This window comes from Drosophila hydei, unplaced genomic scaffold (genome assembly GCF_003285905.1).
Source record: "Drosophila hydei strain 15085-1641.00,03,60 unplaced genomic scaffold, DhydRS2 tig00008128-arrow-arrow-pilon, whole genome shotgun sequence".
Taxonomy (NCBI): Eukaryota; Metazoa; Arthropoda; class Insecta; order Diptera; family Drosophilidae; genus Drosophila; species Drosophila hydei.
Window position 1 is genome coordinate 2,151,263 of NW_022045838.1, and position 20,224 is coordinate 2,171,486.

Consider the following 20,224-nt stretch of genomic DNA (forward strand, 5'->3'; position numbering starts at 1 on the left):
CAGTTTTTATGCGCTGCCCGAAATAGATTCAAATTGGTTAATACTATATGATCTGTGAGAATCTGGTCACACCCAGCTCAGCTGTTTTTATTAGAGATGCAGATGCACAAAGGTCACGACATCACTCACATGTGCTTAATATTAAATCAATCACATGCACACATACAACATTGTCACCATTGTATGATTTACTTATGTTATATTAGTAAATATTACTATTAATATATCAGAAATATAACAATATATTATAGCTTTTAAATAAATTATTGTATATCGATTAGTTATCGCATAGCTGTCCTCGATAGTTCCCGCGGAATGTTACTTGCGATTGCTACTTCTTCCAAGCGTCGGCGTCATATTGTTAGCGGCTAACGCGAAATTATTCTCGTGTGAATTTTGGCAGCACTTATTTTGCCCACACAGAATATGAAGAAAGTCAAACCACTATTGCACGATCATTTAATAACGAATCGAGTAAAGCAGGTAATTTATTCTAATCCATAACTATCAATTCCTAACTATACAAGACGCAGCCGGCAAGCAAAAAAAAAACTAATTTCTCAAAAGCAAGGTTAGATTTTGACAGACGTTTGCAATTATTAAATGTAGATTTTTCTTTTACATTAATCGGGCTTTTAGTATCTGGAAGAGCACATTGACGAGACCTATTTGGATGTGAAGCAGATGACCAAAGAGTTGATGCGCAAATATCCCGAGTATTCCCGTCGCAAATTTGGACCATTCAGACAACTTGTTCATCAAGGTAAATATCAAAGTAAATATTACAAACGCATATGCGCATGACAGACAGATGAGGGCAATATAACAAATGCCAATTTGCCAATATTATTATATTTTTTGTTGGGGAAGGCTCCAAAACTGGGCAAAACTGCCAGCGTGCTGCGGGGCACGTATTTCACCAGGGCGTCTAAAAAGCGGCTTTAAACAGTTAGATTGGGATACCCCAATTCCGAGTATATTAGTTTCGGCGAAAAACATGCGATGCCAATAAATAATGTATAAGTATTGTATATATATTCTCGCCAAGTTAGAGTGAGTAAATAGGTTTGCTCAATGTGTCTGCTATTGAGCTGAGTCCTCTACTAATATAGTACTATTTTCCTACCACTATTCTACTAAACCTTATTAATATAAATATGCAATAGTACTATTTAATATTACTACTATTATAGACTATTACTTCACTATATAATTACTTGTATATATTTTACTACTATTTACCCTATATTATAACTAATTAAAACGTTTACCCGTTTTGGCGTTTTAGCTTTTTCCATTGTTTCCGACAGCTACAACTTAGATAAGGCAAGCAGCTCTGAGGAAGAAGAAGATTTTCTATCAGACGAAGCAGAGACGCCTAACAACAGCGTCATGAATAATCTAATGCATGGTTTGTACACCCCAAATCAAACTACAGTTCGCAAAGCACCGCCAACCCCAAAGCCGAGCAACGAGCCAATTGACATTTCCAGCGGTGATGAGAACGATGATGAATCCGTCAGTCCACCAAATGGCACTGGCAGCTTGGCTGGTGGCGCTACGGTTATAGCTCCGGTAAAAGCGGTCAAACGACCCATGGATCCAAGCCAGTCAATGGCAGCTGTGCTGGCTAAGAAAGGTAAGGATCAGCAATAATGGAGACACATAAACTTATGCCTTAATAGGTAAAACATCGCTATTTGATCTGCTTGAAGGTACACGACAGGATAACCTGACAGGTGGCAGTAACGCAGCTAACCAAATGCCGTCGAAGAAATGTGAGTGCTTTTAGGGATGATTTCCAGTTGATTCTATATTAATCAGCTATTTTTCAGATGTTAACGTTTCGGCAAATGTTGGTAAAGGCGACGTTGGGTCCAGCAAGGAACCATCGCATCATGGACCCTCCCATGGTTATCAACAACATCAACAGTTTCCACAACAGCAGCAACACCATCAGCATCAGCAGCAGATGCGTGTTCGCCATTACAAAAAGGAATTGGAGGTGGCACGCATCTCAGAGAGTTTCCGTGATATTGGTGGCATGGATGGCACACTGAAAGAGCTATGCGAAATGCTAATACATATCAAATCACCGGAATTCTATTTCCAATTGGGTTTGCTGCCATCGCGTGGCCTGCTGCTGCACGGACCGCCGGGCTGTGGCAAAACCTATTTAGCGCGTGCCATTGCGGGTGTACGTATATGCTTAAATCATAATGTATATATATCTATATACAATATACATATTTTTATATTTCTCCAGCAATTGAAAATGCCGCTACTGGAGGTGCCGGCCACGGAGTTAATTGGGGGCATTTCTGGTGAATCGGAGGAGCGTATACGTGATGTTTTTGAACAGGCCATTGATAATTCACCATGTGTGCTCTTCATTGATGAAATCGATGCCATTGCGGGCAATCGTCAGTGGGCCTCCAAAGATATGGAGCGTCGTATTGTCTCGCAGCTAATTACCAGCTTGGATCAGCTAAAGAGCACTGAATTCGGACAATCAGTGGTTGTTATTGCTGCCACAACACGGCCGGACGCTTTGGATCCGGGTCTGCGTCGCATTGGACGCTTCGATCACGAAATAGCTATACATATACCAACGCGCAAAGAACGACGTGAAATATTGCGCATTCAGTGCGAGGGTCTGTCCATTGACCCGAAGCTAAACTATGATAAAATTGCTGAGCTAACGCCTGGCTATGTGGGCGCCGATCTGTTGGCTTTGGTTTCGCGGGCTGCCACAATTGCTGTGAAGCGTCGATCAATGAAAAAGTTTCGTGAGCTGCATGCAGCTAGTGAAATGAATATGACAACAGTTACACTGGACGATGATGAGCCCGCCGAGCCAGTGAAGGACAAGCCAGCAGATGAGGAGCAGCCAGCCGATGGGAAGGCAGCTGATAAGAAGTCAACTGATGAAAAAAAAGGTGAAGAATCTGAAAAGCCAAGCTCGGATAAAGAAAATGCAGAAGCCACAAATGGCGAGAAGGCCAATGAAGATGATTCCATGGATGTGGATGACAACGAAAAATCTGAGACCAAACAGCCCGAAAAGCCAGCCAAGTCGCCAGTTGAGCTTGATGAATTCTACGAACCAACATTGGCTGAGCTGACAAATTTCTTGGACAATCCGCCAGAGGAATTCGCCGATCCAAATTTCTGTCTTACTTTAGATGATTTTATGACCGCCGTTAAGGTTATACAGCCATCGGCAAAGCGTGAAGGTTTCATCACTGTTCCAGACACTACCTGGGAGGATATTGGCTCATTGCATGACATACGCGAAGAGCTGAAGCTAGCTGTGCTGGCACCTGTAAAGTATCCCGAGATGCTGGCACGCCTTGGCCTAGAGGCACCCTCCGGTGTGCTGCTCTGCGGCCCACCTGGTTGTGGCAAGACTTTGTTAGCCAAGGCCATAGCCAATGAGGCGGGCATTAACTTTATATCCGTTAAAGGCCCTGAATTGATGAATATGGTAAGTGAGCTGTCTCTAAAGTAATCTCAATTTGCTTTACTCAAGTACAATCTGGTTTTTTGTTTAGTATGTGGGCGAGAGTGAGCGTGCAGTGCGCGCTTGTTTCCAACGTGCTCGCAATTCGTCGCCATGTGTTATCTTCTTTGATGAGTTCGATTCGCTATGCCCCAAGCGCTCGGATGGGGGCGATGGCAACAATTCCGGCACACGCATTGTCAATCAACTGCTCACTGAAATGGATGGCGTTGAAGAGCGTAAGGGCGTCTATATATTGGCTGCTACTAATCGGCCGGACATCATAGATCCGGCCATTTTGCGACCGGGTCGTTTAGATACCATACTCTATGTTGGCTTGCCGCAAGAGCAGGAGCGTGTGGATATACTGAAAGCCACCACGAAGGTGAGCCTACATTGGTATCAGTTTGTTGAATGCATTTGCTAATCTAATTCCATTTTGTAAACCATTAGAATGGCAAGCGTCCAGTGCTGGCGGATGATGTCGATTTGAAGAAGTTGGCTACAAAAACGGTTGGCTATACGGGTGCCGATTTGGCCGGCCTGGTTAAGCAGGCATCCATGTTTTCGCTGCGTCAATCTCTGAACAGCGGCAACACCAATGCCGACGAACTTTGTGTGTGCCAAAAGCATTTCGAAGAGGCACTCAAGCAGCTGCGTCCCTCGGTTAGCGAGCAGGTAAGTTTAGTCTACTAACCAGGGGTAATACCTACTAAAAATTGTTTACTTATGCTCAACAGGATCGCAAGGTGTATGAGAAGCTGCGTCAGAAGTATGCTGCACCGCGTTTGCCTTCTTTTGAGACCACCAAAAGATTAACTCCATGAGTGACACACACTGTTGTACTAGTATTTAAGCAATCACACACAGATACACACACACACACAAAGGCAGCAATCGTAGAGATTGCGTGCATATTCCTCATTTGATTTACAATGTACAAAAACCAAGTTATAAAATATTATGGAGCATCAAAACATACACACCCACATACAGAATAAAAATGCCCAAGCGAACTCAACTTTGGGACCAAGCCCAAGCTGTTTGTATATCTACTTATAAACATTATTTAACATTACATTCACAGACCCACACATCCCCCTCTACACATACACACACACATTCGTTGTAACGATAGTTCTTTAGGATTGCCCATCGCCTTGGCCGCGACCCGTTCGCGCAGGTGCCGTTAACGACCGTGGCGGCACTTTGGCGGCATCTAAGTGACGCTGCTGCAGCTCGAGTATTTCGGCATGCTGCGTGAGAAGTGAGCGTTTGGAACGTTTCCGGGTTTTCTTCTTAACCGATTTCTTCTTGTCGCTGGTGTTGCTAGGATTCGTATCGGCGGCACCTGAGGTACTGCGTGCTGGCGGCCTGGGCGGCTCTTCGTCCCGCTTGATGTTTTGTCTCAAATCGAAAGCGATTTTGCACATCTCACGTATACCGAACCAGCTCTCGTGCCCAATCTGACTGATCATCTCAACGGGTGGCTGAAAGCCTAACTCCCGCGACGGCAGCTCCATGACCAGAGCCAGGGGCGCCTTCAATATGCCGTACACATAGTCAACGACGGAGCCGGCAATGGTGCGCTTGGTCAGGCAGCTAATGCTGCCCGTACGATACTCACGTCCATTGTACGTCTTGATGGCCGTACGACCAGTGTTTGCCAGCATGTGAAGCTCACGCCAATGGTAAGGCGCCTCCCGGCAATAGCCCCATGGATACATGATGCTCTGGCCATACGAGTGCAGCGACAAGAAAAACAACAAATTGGGCGCCAAGCTATCGAGGATGTTTCGCATGGCCCGTGTCTCCGGCTCGGAGAAGGGACGTTCGCCCTTATATGTATTGCGATTGGTTCTCGAGGGTCCGCACTCCCAGAATATGTCATAGTTGCGGTTGCAATCGGTGCCCACAATTTTGGATGTCTTGTGCGGCCTCCGATTCTTGCGCCAATTACGATTCTGAGAGAGGTTAGAGGATTACGTTGAGAAAGCTGGGTTACTCAGTTAGACCGGGAGCCCTACCTTGGTGCGCGAATACTCGTAGCCATCGGGATTCACGAGCGGCACAATGATGAAGCGCAGATTTCGCAGCACCTCGATGTTCCGCGTATACCGCTCCGTCAGCTGATAGATGCAGTTGAGGCAGGTGCTAATCGTAATCCATTCTCGGGCGTGGGTGCCAGCCTCTATGAAAATGATATTGCGATTTTTCTCACCGGGCAACACAATCGGTCCTTTTGTTCCAGACTTTTTGTGCGCGTCGGCTAGCTTGACTGCCTGCATACGCATTAGGGGCGACAGCTCGACATTATCCGGATTCATCCAGTTGATTTCTATGGCGCGCAGCTCACGTTTCTCATGGGTGATGCCGAGCGTATAGAGCTTTACGAAATTGGGAAACTTGTGCACAATATATTCCAAATACTGGTTGATCTGACCGTACTCCAGATACGTGTGCAACACATCCGGCCGCGGTATGGTCAGACGGCGTGCTAGCTGAGCGGGCACGGACACAACGGATATCTTTGGAGCGGTGCGTGCCTTCTTCTTGGGGCGTTTCGTTGCGGTTTGCATTTCCAATTTGTGTTAGATTTTGAACGATGTTAAAATAATGAATATATTTGTCAAAGTACGAAATTGAATACTGTACTTAAGAGTGGTCGAGAAACAGAACTAGCTTAGCACTAAGAATTTGTAAATAAACAAGTCTAGGAACGACAACACAATAAAAATATGAATCGAATAAAAATATGAATCCAACGCTTATCCGGCTGGCTGGCCAAGGCCTGCTGGAAAACAGACGAACGAACGAGCAAACAAAAAAAAAAGAAGGAAAATCGGGAAAAGAAAAGGAAATCTTACCTCTTGCAGCAGCTGCTCGACAAGGACGAGCCGTGCGAGTCCTTCGGGCCCAACAGCCATTGTGTGACCCTAACGGACTGCCAGCCAGAGTTTTTATCAAACGATGCACTGGGAACAGTGCCACATATCCACAGCCACCTACATATCGTGGGCGTTTGTTAAATTGGAACAGCGACAACGTTTAATAAGTTGGGCACGGCAGAGTTTGTTGTAATGCGGAATTGGATTTGTATATCCTGCTGGTATATCCTGCCTGCATTTGGCAGTCGCTGCCACAGAAACGCAAATATGCTAAATGTCAGACAATACGGCGACAGAGAGAGAGAGAGAGAGACAGAGAGAGAGAGAGTGAGAGTGAGTGAGTGAGTGAGCGAGTAAGTTTGGGTGGCCCAAAGCGCAGGCACGTGCTATGCAAATAAACAAGGCCTACAGCTCCAATTGGCGTGCCGTTCCGGAAACGGAGCAACGTCGCCGCATATGCCCCATGAATCCAGGAATTAAAGCATTGCTGACTACAAAATTCATTTTCCAGATTGCTTCTAAATAACACTGTGCTGCATGAATTATTAACAAAAATTATGCAGCGGATGTATCCGAACTAGGTTAGCAAAATATTCAATCTTTGAGTTCTTAAGCTTACCTCCACTTTAAATATATAACAAACTGTCAAGTTTGAAAAAACTAAGTGAAGGAAGCATACGATGTCAATATTCCTGATCTGGATGACGAGTGAAGTCGTTGTAGAGGCTGGCAGTTGTTAATGTATATTTCTGCATAAGCAGCTTTCGATAACTCAACCCATATCGATAAAAATCGATCATTTTATGTAGTTTTTAAAGTGTAGCTTGAATACTATAAAAGCAGAAGACCTTAAAGATTTTCAATCCATATTATCTCATCGCCCCGTTCCACGCTATATAGCTGCCATATAAACTGTTTTTTGGTTGGACAGTGTAGCTGGTTGGCCGACAAACGTCATGTCAACGCAAATGTCAAAAACTACGCGGAGTCGGAACATGTGTATATACACACAAATCTATATATATACACACATATACATATATATATAGTACTATATATACAGTGTATTTACATTCATATGAATGCATTTAGAGGAAACATCGTTTGCGACGCAACCAGTTGATTTATACAGAAAACAAGGTTCGTGTTGATTTTCATTTAACGGTCTTTTAGTCAACTTCCTGACACAGTGACTGCCATATATTTACGTCTAGCAGCTGCACGAAAGGCGCAAAGCTGCTAGATACCCTGCAAAAATTTAATTTAAATTTATTTGGAAATGAAAAGTTTTTCCTTTTGATATGAAAAAAGCTTCAGTTAAGGTAGAGCTTTAGCTCTCATATATAACTATATCTAGTTTTTTTTATAGGTTATCTCTTAGTCAACTACTTACCAACATAAATTAAAATTATTCCCATGTTTTCTGTTATTTTTTTTTATTTTTGTTGGCTCTACTTGCCGGAGACACGTAAGGATCCAGACAGGTCGCTCGCTCCTGTTAGGGGGCGTTTCTGAAGTATGCACATTATGTCATTAGCATGTTGGCGAAAATAAAAGGGCTAAAAGTTTTGCATTTCGGAATGGCAAACGTAAAAACAGAGTCTGGCTGAAATGTAAGCAGTTGTCCTTTGGAATCCCTTTGAGCTCTGTCTCTGTGTGTGGGTTCTATTAGGGCATTTGATGACGAAATAAAATTGGCTACAAATTAACGAAATTCCGGCAATTATGTGAAAATAACATAAACGAATAGCGTCAGCCTGCATCTACTAAGGACTAACAGCAACAAGGATATGCAGGAAAATCGTCCTCATCGCCCGCATATTTATGGCAAGGCAATTTAACTTTGCTCTGATTGGACAGGTAGACAAGGTATTCTGCTGTCTTTGTTAACCTACTGCCATAGTCTGTGTTAACAGTTACAGTCATGGCATTTGCCTGCTTCTCTTAATTAACTTAGTTTCTTAGCGCTTCTTAACATTTACAGTCATGGCAAAAATAATACTACACGTTACTTTGATGAGATTCGAACAAAAGCTCAAATTTCGCTTAGTAAACTAAACTACATCGTACAGTCGTGGCAAAAATAAGTGAGTATGCTTTGTTACTTAACATTCATGCTCTTGGTCAACATTTACAATCATGGGAAAAATAAACGTTAGTATTCTGCCATCGTTAAACCAAAAAATTTGTAGTCGTTTTTTTAATGTGCGCAAATATTTATATGAATTGATCAAAACGCTAAAGATAACATACACAATAAAATTTTCTGATTGGATTTGAAGAACTATTGTCACATGATATATATATCTTTTCTTTTCAGTTATATTTTTTTAGTTACTATTATAAATTGGAACTGCATTGTCCACACTGCCTACTAAACCGATAAGGTGGCCGCGGTAGACACTACTGCCAACACCGCCGCCACCGCCGCCACCGCTGCCACTGCTGCCACCGCTGCCACCGCCGCCACTGCCGCCACCGCCGCCACTGCCGCCACCGCCGCCACCGCCGCTACTGCCGCCACTGCCGCTACCGCCGCCACTGCCGCCCCCGCCGCTACCGACCCCATTGCCGCCACCGCCGTAATTGACGTAATCGTCGTTACCGCCACTGCCACCGCCTTGACCGCCGCCACTTCCGCCGCCACTGCCAGTGGCAGGGGTGGGAGTGTTGGCAGTGCTGGATGTGGTCGAATAAACGAGTTGCTCCAAATCTTCCAAGCGATCGATCAGATCATTTAGCTCATCCAGCTTGGCGCATTTCTCGGTACATTCGTTGAAGTTCGCCTCGCTATCTTTCAACCTCTTTAGCGCCTCTTCAAGCTGACTTTGCAGATCCGTAATAGTCGTCTCCAGCTTCAATATCTTTTCTACATCTTCGCTCATTATCTTCTCCAGCTCTTCCAATTTGATTATGCGCTTAATGAGCTCGTCATTGGGCTTGCTTGAATTTTGCATTGATATTAGCAGCTCCAGTTTGTTTAAGTGTTCCTCCGTCTGGTCTTTGAATGTGTTCGCTGCATTCTCGCGATCCTGATTCACCTGTTCGAATTCTTTCGATTTTTCTTTCAGCGTTTCGCTAATCCCGACGAGCTTTGCTTCATTGTTATTGAGATTTATTTCAGTGATATTAAGTATGTTTTTCAAAGTGTTTATCTGATTCTGCAGGTCCTTGATGCGATCATGCAGGGCCTCGGAATCAGTTTCATTGCCGCCAGCACAGGGACTTGGTGTCGTGCTCGTCTGGTTCCACTGGTCCAAAGCATCATCCAGTTGTTGTTGCACATTTTTTAAGGCCTCTTCCAGTTGCTCCACATGTTTACTGTACTTCTTATCCAATTGTTCAATTTGCTGGGTCATTTTCTCCACTTGCTTGCTCAATTCATCGACTCGCTTGCAGCACTTTAGGGCATCATCAAGTGCCGCCTGTAATTCCTCAACGGAGGTACAGACGGTTTCTTCTGGTGGTTTTTGGTTTTGCAATTTATCAAGTAAGTTAAGCATTTCCGTCAATTCACTCTCGATTTTCGAACAATTTGCCACGGCATTCGATACGTTGGTCACTTGATGGATCTGCACGGTAAGGTTTACAATCATATTCTCCAAATGGTGTACTTGGCCTTGTAGCTGTTGTTCAAATGATCCACTTGTATGGGATGCACCTCCAGTTGAACCACTTCCACTACCACTTCCATTTCCACCATTTCCACCTCCATTTGCACCTCCCCCTACACCTCCACCTCCACTTCCAGTTGTTTCATTTCCACAATTATTATTGCAAATTTCCACAGTTTTGTTAATAATTTCCATTTGCTTCTCAGTTTCTTTCTGTAAATTATTCAACTTATCCGCATGATCCTTTTGCTTTTGATTCAACTCGTTGATATCCTTTTCTAGCTGCTTAGCTTTCTCTTTAGCCACAGCTTTCGCCTGCTCCAGCTGTTCGTAGAGCTTATCCACTCTGTCGTTTAGCTCCTTGCAACATTTTGCCGCTTCCGCTTGGTTTGCGTCCTGCTTCTTCTCCAGTTGATCGATGCGATCCGTTACATTCTTGAGCTTATTCTCGAGATTGGTTTGATTTAGCTTTAGCTCATCTGTTTGCTGGCTGGCAGCTTCGTGCTGTTGGCTTAATTTCTTGCCTAGTTCCTCTAATTGTTTCATCAAATCCGCTTCGACCGCTTTGAGATGTTCCGCCAATCGATCGCAGCAATTTTTCGCTTTCTTCGCCGAAATCGCCTTCATACGCTCCAAAATAAGGTCCAAATCTTTTCCCAAATCGCCAGTTTCCTCAATTGGCTGGCCATTTGGCATGTCACTGATAGCCGAAAGGTTCGTCAAACCGGAAAATATGGTACTCATGGTACTCTTCTCATAGAAACAGCAATGCTCCTCCCCAGCCTGATTGGGATTCGTGCTATTTATGGCAACCAACAGTTGGCCCAAGTGCAGATTGAAACTCGTTAACTTTGCATTTCTGGTCACCTGCTCGTTGATCCATTTCAAAATCACTGCATGGCCGTCACATTCCTGATTCGTGTTGCCCACTTCATAAGGCCCAATGTCTTCAAAGTCGTAATATCTGAACGCTTCCATTTGCCAATGCGCTGATAAGAGCAGCAACAATAACTGCAGCGACGTCACCACCAACTGCAAATTTATATTATATTATATTATATATTATATTATAATATATATTCTGGCACACTCACCATTGCCTGAACTGTTTACTGCGATGCTCGATGCTCCAGCGTCAAGGGACTCAGTCAAACTGACTCGAATGCTGGAGAACACTGGATGGAGTCGCCTTCCACTCTTGAATAAATTCGATTTGCATGCCTTCGACTCTAATTGTCGAGATGTGCCACTGGAGTATGCCTAAATTTCAGAAAGAAACTACACTCTAAATAGCAAATTGTGGATGCATGAGTTGAGTTACATGCAAAAATATATCTATAAGCTCAAAGACGAGGATGATTTAGCTAAAGAAGATTTAGTAATTTAAATACAAGAATATGATGAAGGAGAGAGAGGGAGATAGGAAGAGAGAGAAAGGAAGAGAGAGAGAGAAAAAGAAAAAGGGAGAGAGGAAAAGGTGAAGAGGGGGATAGAGAGAGAGTATGCAGAGAATTCAGAAAGAAGCTATCTATAAACTGAGAGGCGAGGATGACTGAGAGAAAAGAGTGAGTAATTTACATACAAGAGAGAAAGAGAGAGATGGAGAGAATGGAGTACGTGAGAGAGAGAGAGAGAGAGAGAGAGAGAGAGAGAGAGAGAGGAGAGAGAGATAGATAGAGAGAGAGAGGTAGAGAGAGAGAGATAGAGAGATAGAGAGAGATAGAGAGAGATAGAGAGATAGAGAGATAGAGAGAGAGAGATAGAGAGATAGAGAGAGAGGGAGACAGATGGAGTACGAGATATAGAGTGACGGAGAGTGAGCGAGAGGCTGCAAGGGAGTGAGAGTGAGAGTGTCAGATAGCGAGAGATAAAACTAGAGTGATATATATATATGTTAGATAGGCAGAAATATATGGAAAAGATAGAGAAAAATATAAAGATACAGATAGAAAGAAAGATAAATAAAAAGAGTGGCGGAAATATGGTAAGAAAGGAAAAGGCAAAAGAGGGTAAGCGAATGCAGAGAAACAGCGAGAGACAGAAAGAGAGATAGAGAAAGAATAAAAACTAAGAGAATGAGAGAGGGAAAAAAGTTATACGGATAAACAGATATAGTTGAAGTCGAGCAGTCTAGGGACCATCAGGGTTCCACATATAGAAAGTAAAACAGTTCTGTAATAAGTAAACAAATACATCCATTTCCGTCCAATGACTAATGAATCATAAATTAAAGATAATTTTACTGCTGTCTACAGATATCTCATTCAAATATTAGTTCGATTGGGTGAGTACATAAATATTATTTTCATGGTTAAGGTCGCAGACTACAGCTCGGTTTCGTGGCTGTTTTACGGCTTTGTATTGGGGCGTTGCCAAAGACATAAACAAAATCACATTGTCAGACTGTTGCCATAAGGTATTAGACTAGAAGATATGCTGTCTTCTCATAAATAAATCTTATTAAACTAGTTTCAATTTTCTTTGGCCTTCACTTTATGTTTTCTGGATAAATTAATGATCGTCTTCCAAGAGTGGAAGTGTTTTATATTAAATAATTAAAAAAAAAAACTAGTATGTAAATGTTTTTGTATATTACCTTTGTTGTTTGCCCACTATTTTGATCTGAATAGGGTATAGATCGAAACTCGTTTCGAGCATGCCTTGAATGATATGCGATATGGATCTATATGGGTTGGTAAGATAATGGGATTATTAAAGAATAATTGTATGTCTAGGGGCTTTTTTTTTGGGCGAAAAGTTGAATGCCCTGAGCTTTGAACTGAGAATCCATTAAAGTTGCTTAAAACGATTTAGCACATTAAAACGAGTCTACAAACTAAGCCAGCTGGACGGGCGATCGGAGCTATTAAAGCCTGTCGGCAAGGCTTGGAAATTTAAAATGCAAATCCAACTTTTAGCTCACCATCACCGGAAACGTTAATCTAAAAGTTTTTCAACTTCAACTCGACGCCTGCTACTCGAAGATCAAATGAAAATATATCCGATCAAGCGGAAGTGCCAGCGGCGACAGACAAGTGTCATAATTACGCACAAAAGCAATTCGAAAATATATTTCAATACATTATGGATGTGCATAAATGAAATCTAATGCGTAGAGCTTGTCATCAACCAAATGAATATCTTCTTCTTCGCTTTTTTTTTTGTATTTTGTGAAGTGGCATTCGTTGAGTTTGTGAATGGCTTCTGTTAGCCCTGATGCTGGGCAAATGCCAGCCACACTTTAGGTTTTAATGAACTCGAACCACGCTTGGTTTTTTTTTTTTTTGATTTGTTTGCTCGCGGCTCATCAGGCCGAGCTAACTGTAATGGAGTATCTCTCTGAGTGGCAGCAGTCTATAATAATAGTAATAATAATATCTAGCTTCCGGCTAGATTACCAAATTGACCTTGATGAACGCTCGCATTTAGTTCGGCTAACAGAATGGTCAGCGCATCTTGAAAAACAAACCTTTCCATTTGCGACGTTTAGAACAGGAATCGGGTAGTTTAGCCAACGGCTCTATATCTTTATGTCAGACCGTGACATTAGGAAGGCAAAGCGCAAAGTTTGCCCAAAGCGCAACACACATAAATCTATATATATATATATATATATGTCTATCTTTATAAGCATAGTTCAAGTTCCTCTATAAAAACCAGTAAATAAACAAGTAACGGCTTCAGAATCGCTTCGAGACCCGCCACACACGGATGCAAAGATCAAAAACCGAACTAGACTCAAAAAAAAATAAACCAAAAAAAAAAACAACAAAAAGTGATCAAAAATTGTTCAAACTAGTTTCGACAACGATTTGAAAGAAAATAAAAAATCATTTAATTTCATTTTAGAATATATAAAAAAAAGACACAAAACCAAATCACATCAATTTTGGCTTCTTAGCAACTGTGGCATAAATTATGCAAAACTCAATTGAAATGGCCAAAGAACTATGCAAATTCTAATTGGCAGCCATAAGAAACGACGACGCGTGCCGTAAAACCTATTGGAAAATAAATAAATAAATAAATAAACAATAGATAAAAACCCCTTTCCGTATTTTGTCTCGTGACGCATTTACAAACATCTGCGAAGTCTTTGCCGCTGCGGTTTGGACCAACAAACTCAAGCTGAAGTGAACCGAACTGGACAACTGACCTTGACACTCACTTTTCTAAAAAAAAAAAGCAAAAGCCAAAAACCAAAAACAAAAAAAGATTCGAAAACATTTTTTCGGGTTTTTGTGTGGCTTTGGCAACGTCTTCTTTCTGAGCCACGCCGCGTAGCACTCGACAGTCTTTGGAGATGAAGCACACGAAACGGTTCGCGTTCAGCTTCAACTTCAACTTGAATTAACTTCAGTTTCAGTGTGCAACTATTACATAAGTTTTTCAAGTGCAACAATCTGGAAAAGTTATTACAAACAGTGTTTAAGCAAATAAGCCAAAGCATTCATGCCTCAATCAACGCTCGGCTGCATATTTTAATACATAATTGCGCATAGAAAAAATAGAAAGAAAATTTACAATTAAAATAAAATTGCAAAGAAACAAAACAAACAAACAAACAAATACGAGCAGCTGCTGTGGTCAATTGTTCAAGTGCACAATGTTTCATAAAATCGTGTGCAGTCTGTGGCTCTGCCTCGCCGTCTTGACGTGCTCCATCAGCAGCAGCAGCTCCAACAATCTGGCCGGCTATGAGGGGTAATTAACACAATAGTTATAAATAAATATACATATTTCAGTAATATATAGTATATATACTTTAACTTGTTTTTTTTTTGTCTTTCGACAATTTCCCAAGCTCATTAATCAGCAACTCACTTAATTCATATTAAAATTCTTTTTTTTTAATAATTTAAATTTTGAGTGCCGGCTAGTTGTTAAACTGGTTTAGGCTTTTACTTCATGGCTTGGCTATGCGCTCATTTCATAAAAGAGCTCTCTTATTTTCGATATTAAAAGTTGGACTCTTATCTAGACTTTTAACAAAGCTGCAAGAGCTTAAATAATTTTCGGCACTTCAAGATTATCTGTTCGTGTTTTGAGCGCGAGCTACTTCATTGTGTTACAACTGCCTTTCTGTACACATATAAACAATAATTTATATATATTATATATAAATTATAAATTTAAAAGTAGCTTAAAACTTTTAATCTTAACATTTTATAATACGCATGAAAAATCATAAATATTTCTATATTTTTCGTTTTTTTTTTCCCAAAATCGTTACCTTTTATATGTATTTAACTAAAATATCTTAAAAATTTTTTTAAACAGAGGAAACAAAATTATTAAACAGAAACAAAATTATTAATATATGTTTAGGTTCTTTAAAAAAAGCTACTATAATATTATATTTTATTATATTACTTGCTATACTGAGTCCAAATCCAGAAAATATTATTTTGATTCTCTACAAAATATTCTATTTAAATATATTTGATTCTAAAAAAAAAATAAATTTGTAAAATATATTTTTAGTTTTCTTTAAAAAACAAATTCTTCACAAATGTCTGGGCTTCTTAAGTCACAATTTAAGCTCTAAAAAACACTTTTAAATTCATTAAACAAATTTAATTTCAAATTTTTTTCATTTCTGTATAAGCAAACGTTTTGAAATATACCTCTAATTCTTTTCTGCTATTCTTTGAATACTTTCACTTTCTAGTCTAGTCTAGTTTGCTATTTGATAGTCCTGCTTTATTTACTAGCTGTTAGAATTTATACTATTGCCCAAAATTTTCAGGGTATCTTTCAGTCTGGCACTTCCAAGTAGACCACTTTTGCAGACTGAAACTAAGAGTTAAGTCAACAAGAAACTAGTCAAAAACATAAATATATTTATCTAAAGCTTGTAACTAAGGTTTTTTCTTTACATATTAGCCTACATAGCTGAAGAGCTATTCAAATGTCAACTGTTTGGGTATACAAAGCTATACATATATATATATAAATATATATAGTTGTAGCTGCAAGTAAGTGTTAATAGTATTGAGCGTCAATGCCAGCGATTAGACGCTGTCATTAACATGAGCGCTTAGGCTAAACGCTGTCCAGTTCGTAGCGAGCTGACAAAAGGCAAACCCTAAAATCAACACGCCCATGATAAAAAGGCAGTTCCATTGACGATGCGAAGCTGGCAGAGCAAATGTCTCACGCAAATGCCAAATGCGAGCGCAGTGCAAATGTTTGCTGAAATATGTTTCAGCAACTTCACAGCTTACAACTTGATGGGGGCGCACGGGACGTATGTGTGATGCGTGTAAACAGCTGAAGCTGCTGCTGCTACAGCGGTTCGTGCTGAAAATCAAAATGAAATTGAAATCAAGCAAAAGTAAAAACAAAACGAAAAAAAAACATACAACTTTAAGCTTAATTAGCACGCAAAATGTTTGCTTCCTTCCGTTGCTTTGTCTTTTATTTATAATTTTTGTTGTTGCGGCATGAAACGTTTGAAATTGGAATGTTCACAAATGGATGCTTAATATATGCATCGATATGGTTTTGACAAGGTCGCAATCTGCAGTCAACAATAGCGCATCATTTGCTTTTAATTTAAGGAAAATCACAGCAATAAAAGCAACAAAACAACAATTAAAACATTGTTTCATTAAAATCGAAACTAATCACATGTAAACATTTTCTTTATGCAAAAATGAAAAATTAGTTGGTAGCCCCCGCTGTGTTTATAATATACCCTAGATGCACCGAACAGCAAGAAAGGGCATGTTGCCTTCAAGTATGTGCAGGAGAGTAAAGTAGCTGTATTTTATTTAGCTCTATAAAATGTATTCCCTCGAGCTTGACATGACAAGATAAGAAATAAAATATGTGTATAAAAGAAATTTGCTTGGCAAGCAGAGACTTTAGTATTCAATTTATCGATAAATATCGATTGACATAGATAAGGTTCAGCGAGGCATACGAGCTTGAGGCCATTATGTATGGTATATATATATTGTTTACTCTTAAAGACAACCTATAAAATTGCAAATAACGATAAATATCGATTTTTTAATTAAGTTTTGCCTAAGAGAGAACGGCACTCTTTACATTGCATATTTTAGATATTCACTATATAATATTCGTAATAGCGATAAATATTGTTAAGTTAAGAGCTACTGCAGAGCATTAATTACAGGGTATGTTCTACTAGTCTCCACAAGTTCCACATATTTTTCATAATATTAAAAAAGACATTGGGCTTTTGAGCAAACCTTTACACAGCATCCATTACTCCGCTACTATACATTTATCTAAGCATCGATAACTATCGATTTTGAAGCCCATACTCAACAGAGAGCACAAGGTCTTTTAAGGCACTGTCTATAGGCTATATGCAAGTCATGCACATCCGATTTGCCAAGTCTTCTCTTCGACCAGCTCTTGCCTTCGCTTTCGTCAGAGATACCCCGCATATGCATTATTGGCGGGCGTTTAATTTAATGATATATCATTCATTCATTGTCTGCCTGCCGTCCGTCGACTGCCACACGTGATTAGCCGCATCTTTGTCTTCTGTTTTGCTACACGATCCGCCTCCGCCTCCGCCTCCACCTCCGACGCTGCATATGATGAATATGCATATATATTCAATATTTTGTGGGACAGCCAGCTTGTTGCTTCATCTTGTTGTGGAATTTTTCGAAATGATAAATTGGCCACAAATTCATGCGAGGTGGCAAAACGCCAATTGGCCAGGCGACGACAACGAGAACGAGCTCATTCTGCATAAATTTGTGAATCAACAACTCATTTTTGGGCGCCACAAATTAATTTTGTTGTCCAATTAGACCAAGACTGTGCGTGTGTATGTGTGTGTGTGTTAAGCAGTCATATTTAGGGTTTTTTCCGAAATTTTAATTGGATTTTCTATTCAGCCATAAATGAGCTACAATTGCATGTAATTGGAATTACCCAAAGGAAATGACTTTTAGCCTTAAAAAACTTTAAAATCTGTGCGTATTGGATATTGAATAGATAGTTTTTACAATAAATAGCTTATAAGATATTGCTAAATGGAATACATTTGAAACTTAACTTTTTCTTAGAGCTTTATTTACTATAAACTTGATGAATTTCGTAAATGTAAAATGTGTTACTAGATCTGATGGAGGTTTCTTAGACTTGTCAGATATTTAGCTTATTTTAGTTCTTATCAGATTTGTAATATATTTATATATATATATAAAACTGTAGTATTTCCAAATAAATAATGAGATATGAGATGAGATGAGATGAGATAGGTATTAATTTCAGTCCATTACTTAACAGTCCTAACAGCTGGTTTCCTTACGATATATATATATTCATTCCTTCGTTGGAGTTAAGTCTTATAAACTAAGATCTAGAAGCAATATTGATTTTTATGCAGAGTATTACCTAGTTGGGTATTCAAGATATTTATGATATTTTTAAGAAGCTTAAGATGCATATATATCAATATAAAGACTTTAATAAAAGCTTGCCTATGTCAGGCTTCAAAGTACGTGCAAGAAATTACCAGGCATACTCCAGTCTAAGCACACATATGGCTGCCATATATCCACCTATGATCATGAATATTATGATGACTATTACATAATCTCATCACATACTAATGCTGGAATTTCTATACCCTTAGATATACCAAATACACGGTGCAGCATGGCGGCGAGAGCGCCTTTCAGTATATGGTCGATCTGCAGACGAACGACACGGAAGTAGACTTCTGGCTACTTACACGGAACATGTCCATTCTGACAGTGGGTCCCAGTCATAAGCCGCAGTTCGAGTCGCGCCTGCTGCAGTTGGGCGTGCAGTATCAGACACAGCCACTGATGGATCTGATGGCATCGCTGGAGGGCAACAGCACCTACGCTGAAGACGATGAGTTCGAGGAATGCCAGCCCGGAGATTGTGAATCAGATCGTTCGCACAGTCGTAAGCGGCGTCAGGCGCGCAGCTTCTTCTCGAGATATCCGCGTTATCACGAGGTTCTCAACTTCATGAGCGGCCTGGCCGCACGTTATCCTCAATATTGTCGCTACGAGTCGCTGGGTCGCTCCAACGAGGGTCGTCATATAGCGGGCTTATCCATTTCCCTGAACCAGCGTGTGCGTCCACGTCGCGTGGCCTACATACAGGCGGCTACCCACGGCCGGGAGTGGATTACAACCCAGACAGTTCTGTACTTGGCCTATGAGCTGCTCACGAATCTGCGCGCCTTCCAGCGTGTGCTGAATGATGTGGAGTTGTTCCTAGTGCCGCTGGTCAATCCCGATGGCTATGAATATACTCACACTACGGTAAGTGTAGATTTGATAGATGTATCTAGCTATAAGTTTGACCAATATGATTTGTCTGGTTTTTAGGATCGCTTTTGGCGCAAGAATCGTCATCGTTTTGCTGGCCACTCGTGCAGCGGTGTCGATATCAATCGCAACTTCGGCAATCACTGGAATTATCAGGGCGCCAGCCAGAATGTAAGCGAGCTTCCTGAACTTGACTTTGACCTTCATTCATAGCACGCTTTCCATTTGATATCGACAAACAGCTCTGTTCGGAGGTCTATTCGGGCACCTCGCCCAACTCGGAGCCGGAAACATCGGCCGTGGTGCGCTATTTGCAATTCAATCGTCATCGTGTGAAGCTCAGCCTGGATGTTCACTCATTCGGCAAATTCATTTTTTATCCCTACGGCTATGCGAGGTGTGTAAGAAATTCAATTTACTTTTTCAATTAATTGCCAAAAGCAATTAAAAAGCAAATATTTCCCCGACTGCCGGCCGCACTGTAGCTGGATCCAATCGTAAACAGTTTCACACCAAAAGCTTGTTGCTTTTTGTTTCTATTTTTACAGAAATACTGTGCCACCCACTGTGGCCACATTGCGCGCGGTGGCATTGAGAGCCGCCAACCAAATCGGCAGATACCGCGGCACCCACTATACCGTCGGCACCTCGGCGTCCATACTCTATGAGGCTTCTGGCAGTCTGGATGACTTTGCCTATGGCAGTTTGGGCATACCCTTGTCCTACACGGTTGAGCTACCCGGTGAGGAATTCCATGTGGCCTCCTTTGACATCATCCACGTCTGCAAGGAGACATTTGCCGGCTTTATCGAGTTCATTCGCCATGTTAGTCTGTATTAAGCTCTGCGGTCTCCACTGGCATTTTTAGCATTTAGGCAATTGAATTTATAATTGTTAATTAAACTAATTATTGTCATCGTTGTT

General features: G+C 41.0%; 4 protein-coding genes across 5 annotated transcripts; 2 read left to right on the forward strand and 2 right to left on the reverse strand.

Moving 5' to 3' along the window:
• Positions 1 to 350: 350 nt before the first annotated feature.
• Positions 351 to 4,541, forward strand: LOC111602894 (nuclear valosin-containing protein-like). Of its 2 annotated transcripts, none has more exons than XM_023320230.2 (9): positions 351 to 483; positions 640 to 763; positions 1,289 to 1,639; positions 1,686 to 1,778; positions 1,836 to 2,197; positions 2,267 to 3,487; positions 3,555 to 3,887; positions 3,956 to 4,180; positions 4,243 to 4,541. In XM_023320230.2, the coding sequence occupies exons 1-9, from the start codon at positions 427 to 429 to the stop codon at positions 4,327 to 4,329; spliced, it is 2,853 nt and encodes a 950-aa protein (XP_023175998.2). In that variant the 5' UTR covers positions 351 to 426; the 3' UTR covers positions 4,330 to 4,541. The 2 variants fall into 2 exon arrangements, with proteins under 2 accessions (XP_023175998.2, XP_023175999.2); XM_023320231.2 differs by having other exon boundaries at positions 1,716 to 1,778.
• Positions 4,542 to 4,567: 26 nt separating this feature from the next.
• Positions 4,568 to 6,262, reverse strand: LOC111602895 (carboxypeptidase B). The gene is made up of 2 exons (XM_023320232.2): positions 5,530 to 6,262; positions 4,568 to 5,466 (listed from the first exon to the last, which is right to left on the reverse strand). Exons 1-2 carry the CDS (start codon positions 6,079 to 6,081, stop codon positions 4,645 to 4,647), a joined length of 1,374 nt encoding a protein of 457 aa, XP_023176000.1. The 5' UTR covers positions 6,082 to 6,262; the 3' UTR covers positions 4,568 to 4,644.
• Positions 6,263 to 7,841: 1,579 nt separating this feature from the next.
• On the reverse strand, positions 7,842 to 11,158 carry LOC111602904 (keratin, type II cytoskeletal 1). Its single transcript, XM_023320245.2, has 3 exons — positions 11,099 to 11,158; positions 9,017 to 11,036; positions 7,842 to 7,885 (listed from the first exon to the last, which is right to left on the reverse strand). Exons 1-3 carry the CDS (start codon positions 11,099 to 11,101, stop codon positions 7,842 to 7,844), a joined length of 2,067 nt encoding a protein of 688 aa, XP_023176013.2. The 5' UTR covers positions 11,102 to 11,158.
• A 3,440-nt stretch (positions 11,159 to 14,598) lies between these two features.
• On the forward strand, positions 14,599 to 20,207 carry LOC111602897 (carboxypeptidase B). The gene is made up of 5 exons (XM_023320234.2): positions 14,599 to 14,708; positions 18,631 to 19,294; positions 19,361 to 19,471; positions 19,543 to 19,697; positions 19,849 to 20,207. The coding sequence occupies exons 1-5, from the start codon at positions 14,611 to 14,613 to the stop codon at positions 20,138 to 20,140; spliced, it is 1,320 nt and encodes a 439-aa protein (XP_023176002.2). The 5' UTR covers positions 14,599 to 14,610; the 3' UTR covers positions 20,141 to 20,207.
• The last annotated feature ends 17 nt before the right edge of the window (positions 20,208 to 20,224 follow it).

Excerpts from the sequence above, each read along its gene's own strand:
- LOC111602894 (XM_023320230.2), top strand. The coding sequence starts at position 427 with ATGAAGAAAGTCAAACCACTATTGCACGATCATTTAATAACGAATCGA. Across the intron at positions 1,779-1,835 it reads CCAAATGCCGTCGAAGAAAT|ATGTTAACGTTTCGGCAAAT; the intron begins GTGAGTGCTTTT and ends GCTATTTTTCAG. Across the intron at positions 2,198-2,266 it reads TAGCGCGTGCCATTGCGGGT|CAATTGAAAATGCCGCTACT; the intron begins GTACGTATATGC and ends ATATTTCTCCAG.
- LOC111602895 (XM_023320232.2), bottom strand. The coding sequence starts at position 6,081 with ATGCAAACCGCAACGAAACGCCCCAAGAAGAAGGCACGCACCGCTCCA. Across the intron at positions 5,467-5,529 it reads ACGAGTATTCGCGCACCAAG|AATCGTAATTGGCGCAAGAA; the intron begins GTAGGGCTCCCG and ends AACCTCTCTCAG.
- LOC111602904 (XM_023320245.2), bottom strand. Across the intron at positions 7,886-9,016 it reads TGGCGGCGGAAGTGGCGGCG|GAGCGAGCGACCTGTCTGGA; the intron begins GTCAAGGCGGTG and ends GCCCCCTAACAG.
- LOC111602897 (XM_023320234.2), top strand. The coding sequence starts at position 14,611 with ATGTTTCATAAAATCGTGTGCAGTCTGTGGCTCTGCCTCGCCGTCTTG. Across the intron at positions 19,472-19,542 it reads ATCAGGGCGCCAGCCAGAAT|CTCTGTTCGGAGGTCTATTC; the intron begins GTAAGCGAGCTT and ends ATCGACAAACAG. Across the intron at positions 19,698-19,848 it reads TATCCCTACGGCTATGCGAG|AAATACTGTGCCACCCACTG; the intron begins GTGTGTAAGAAA and ends CTATTTTTACAG.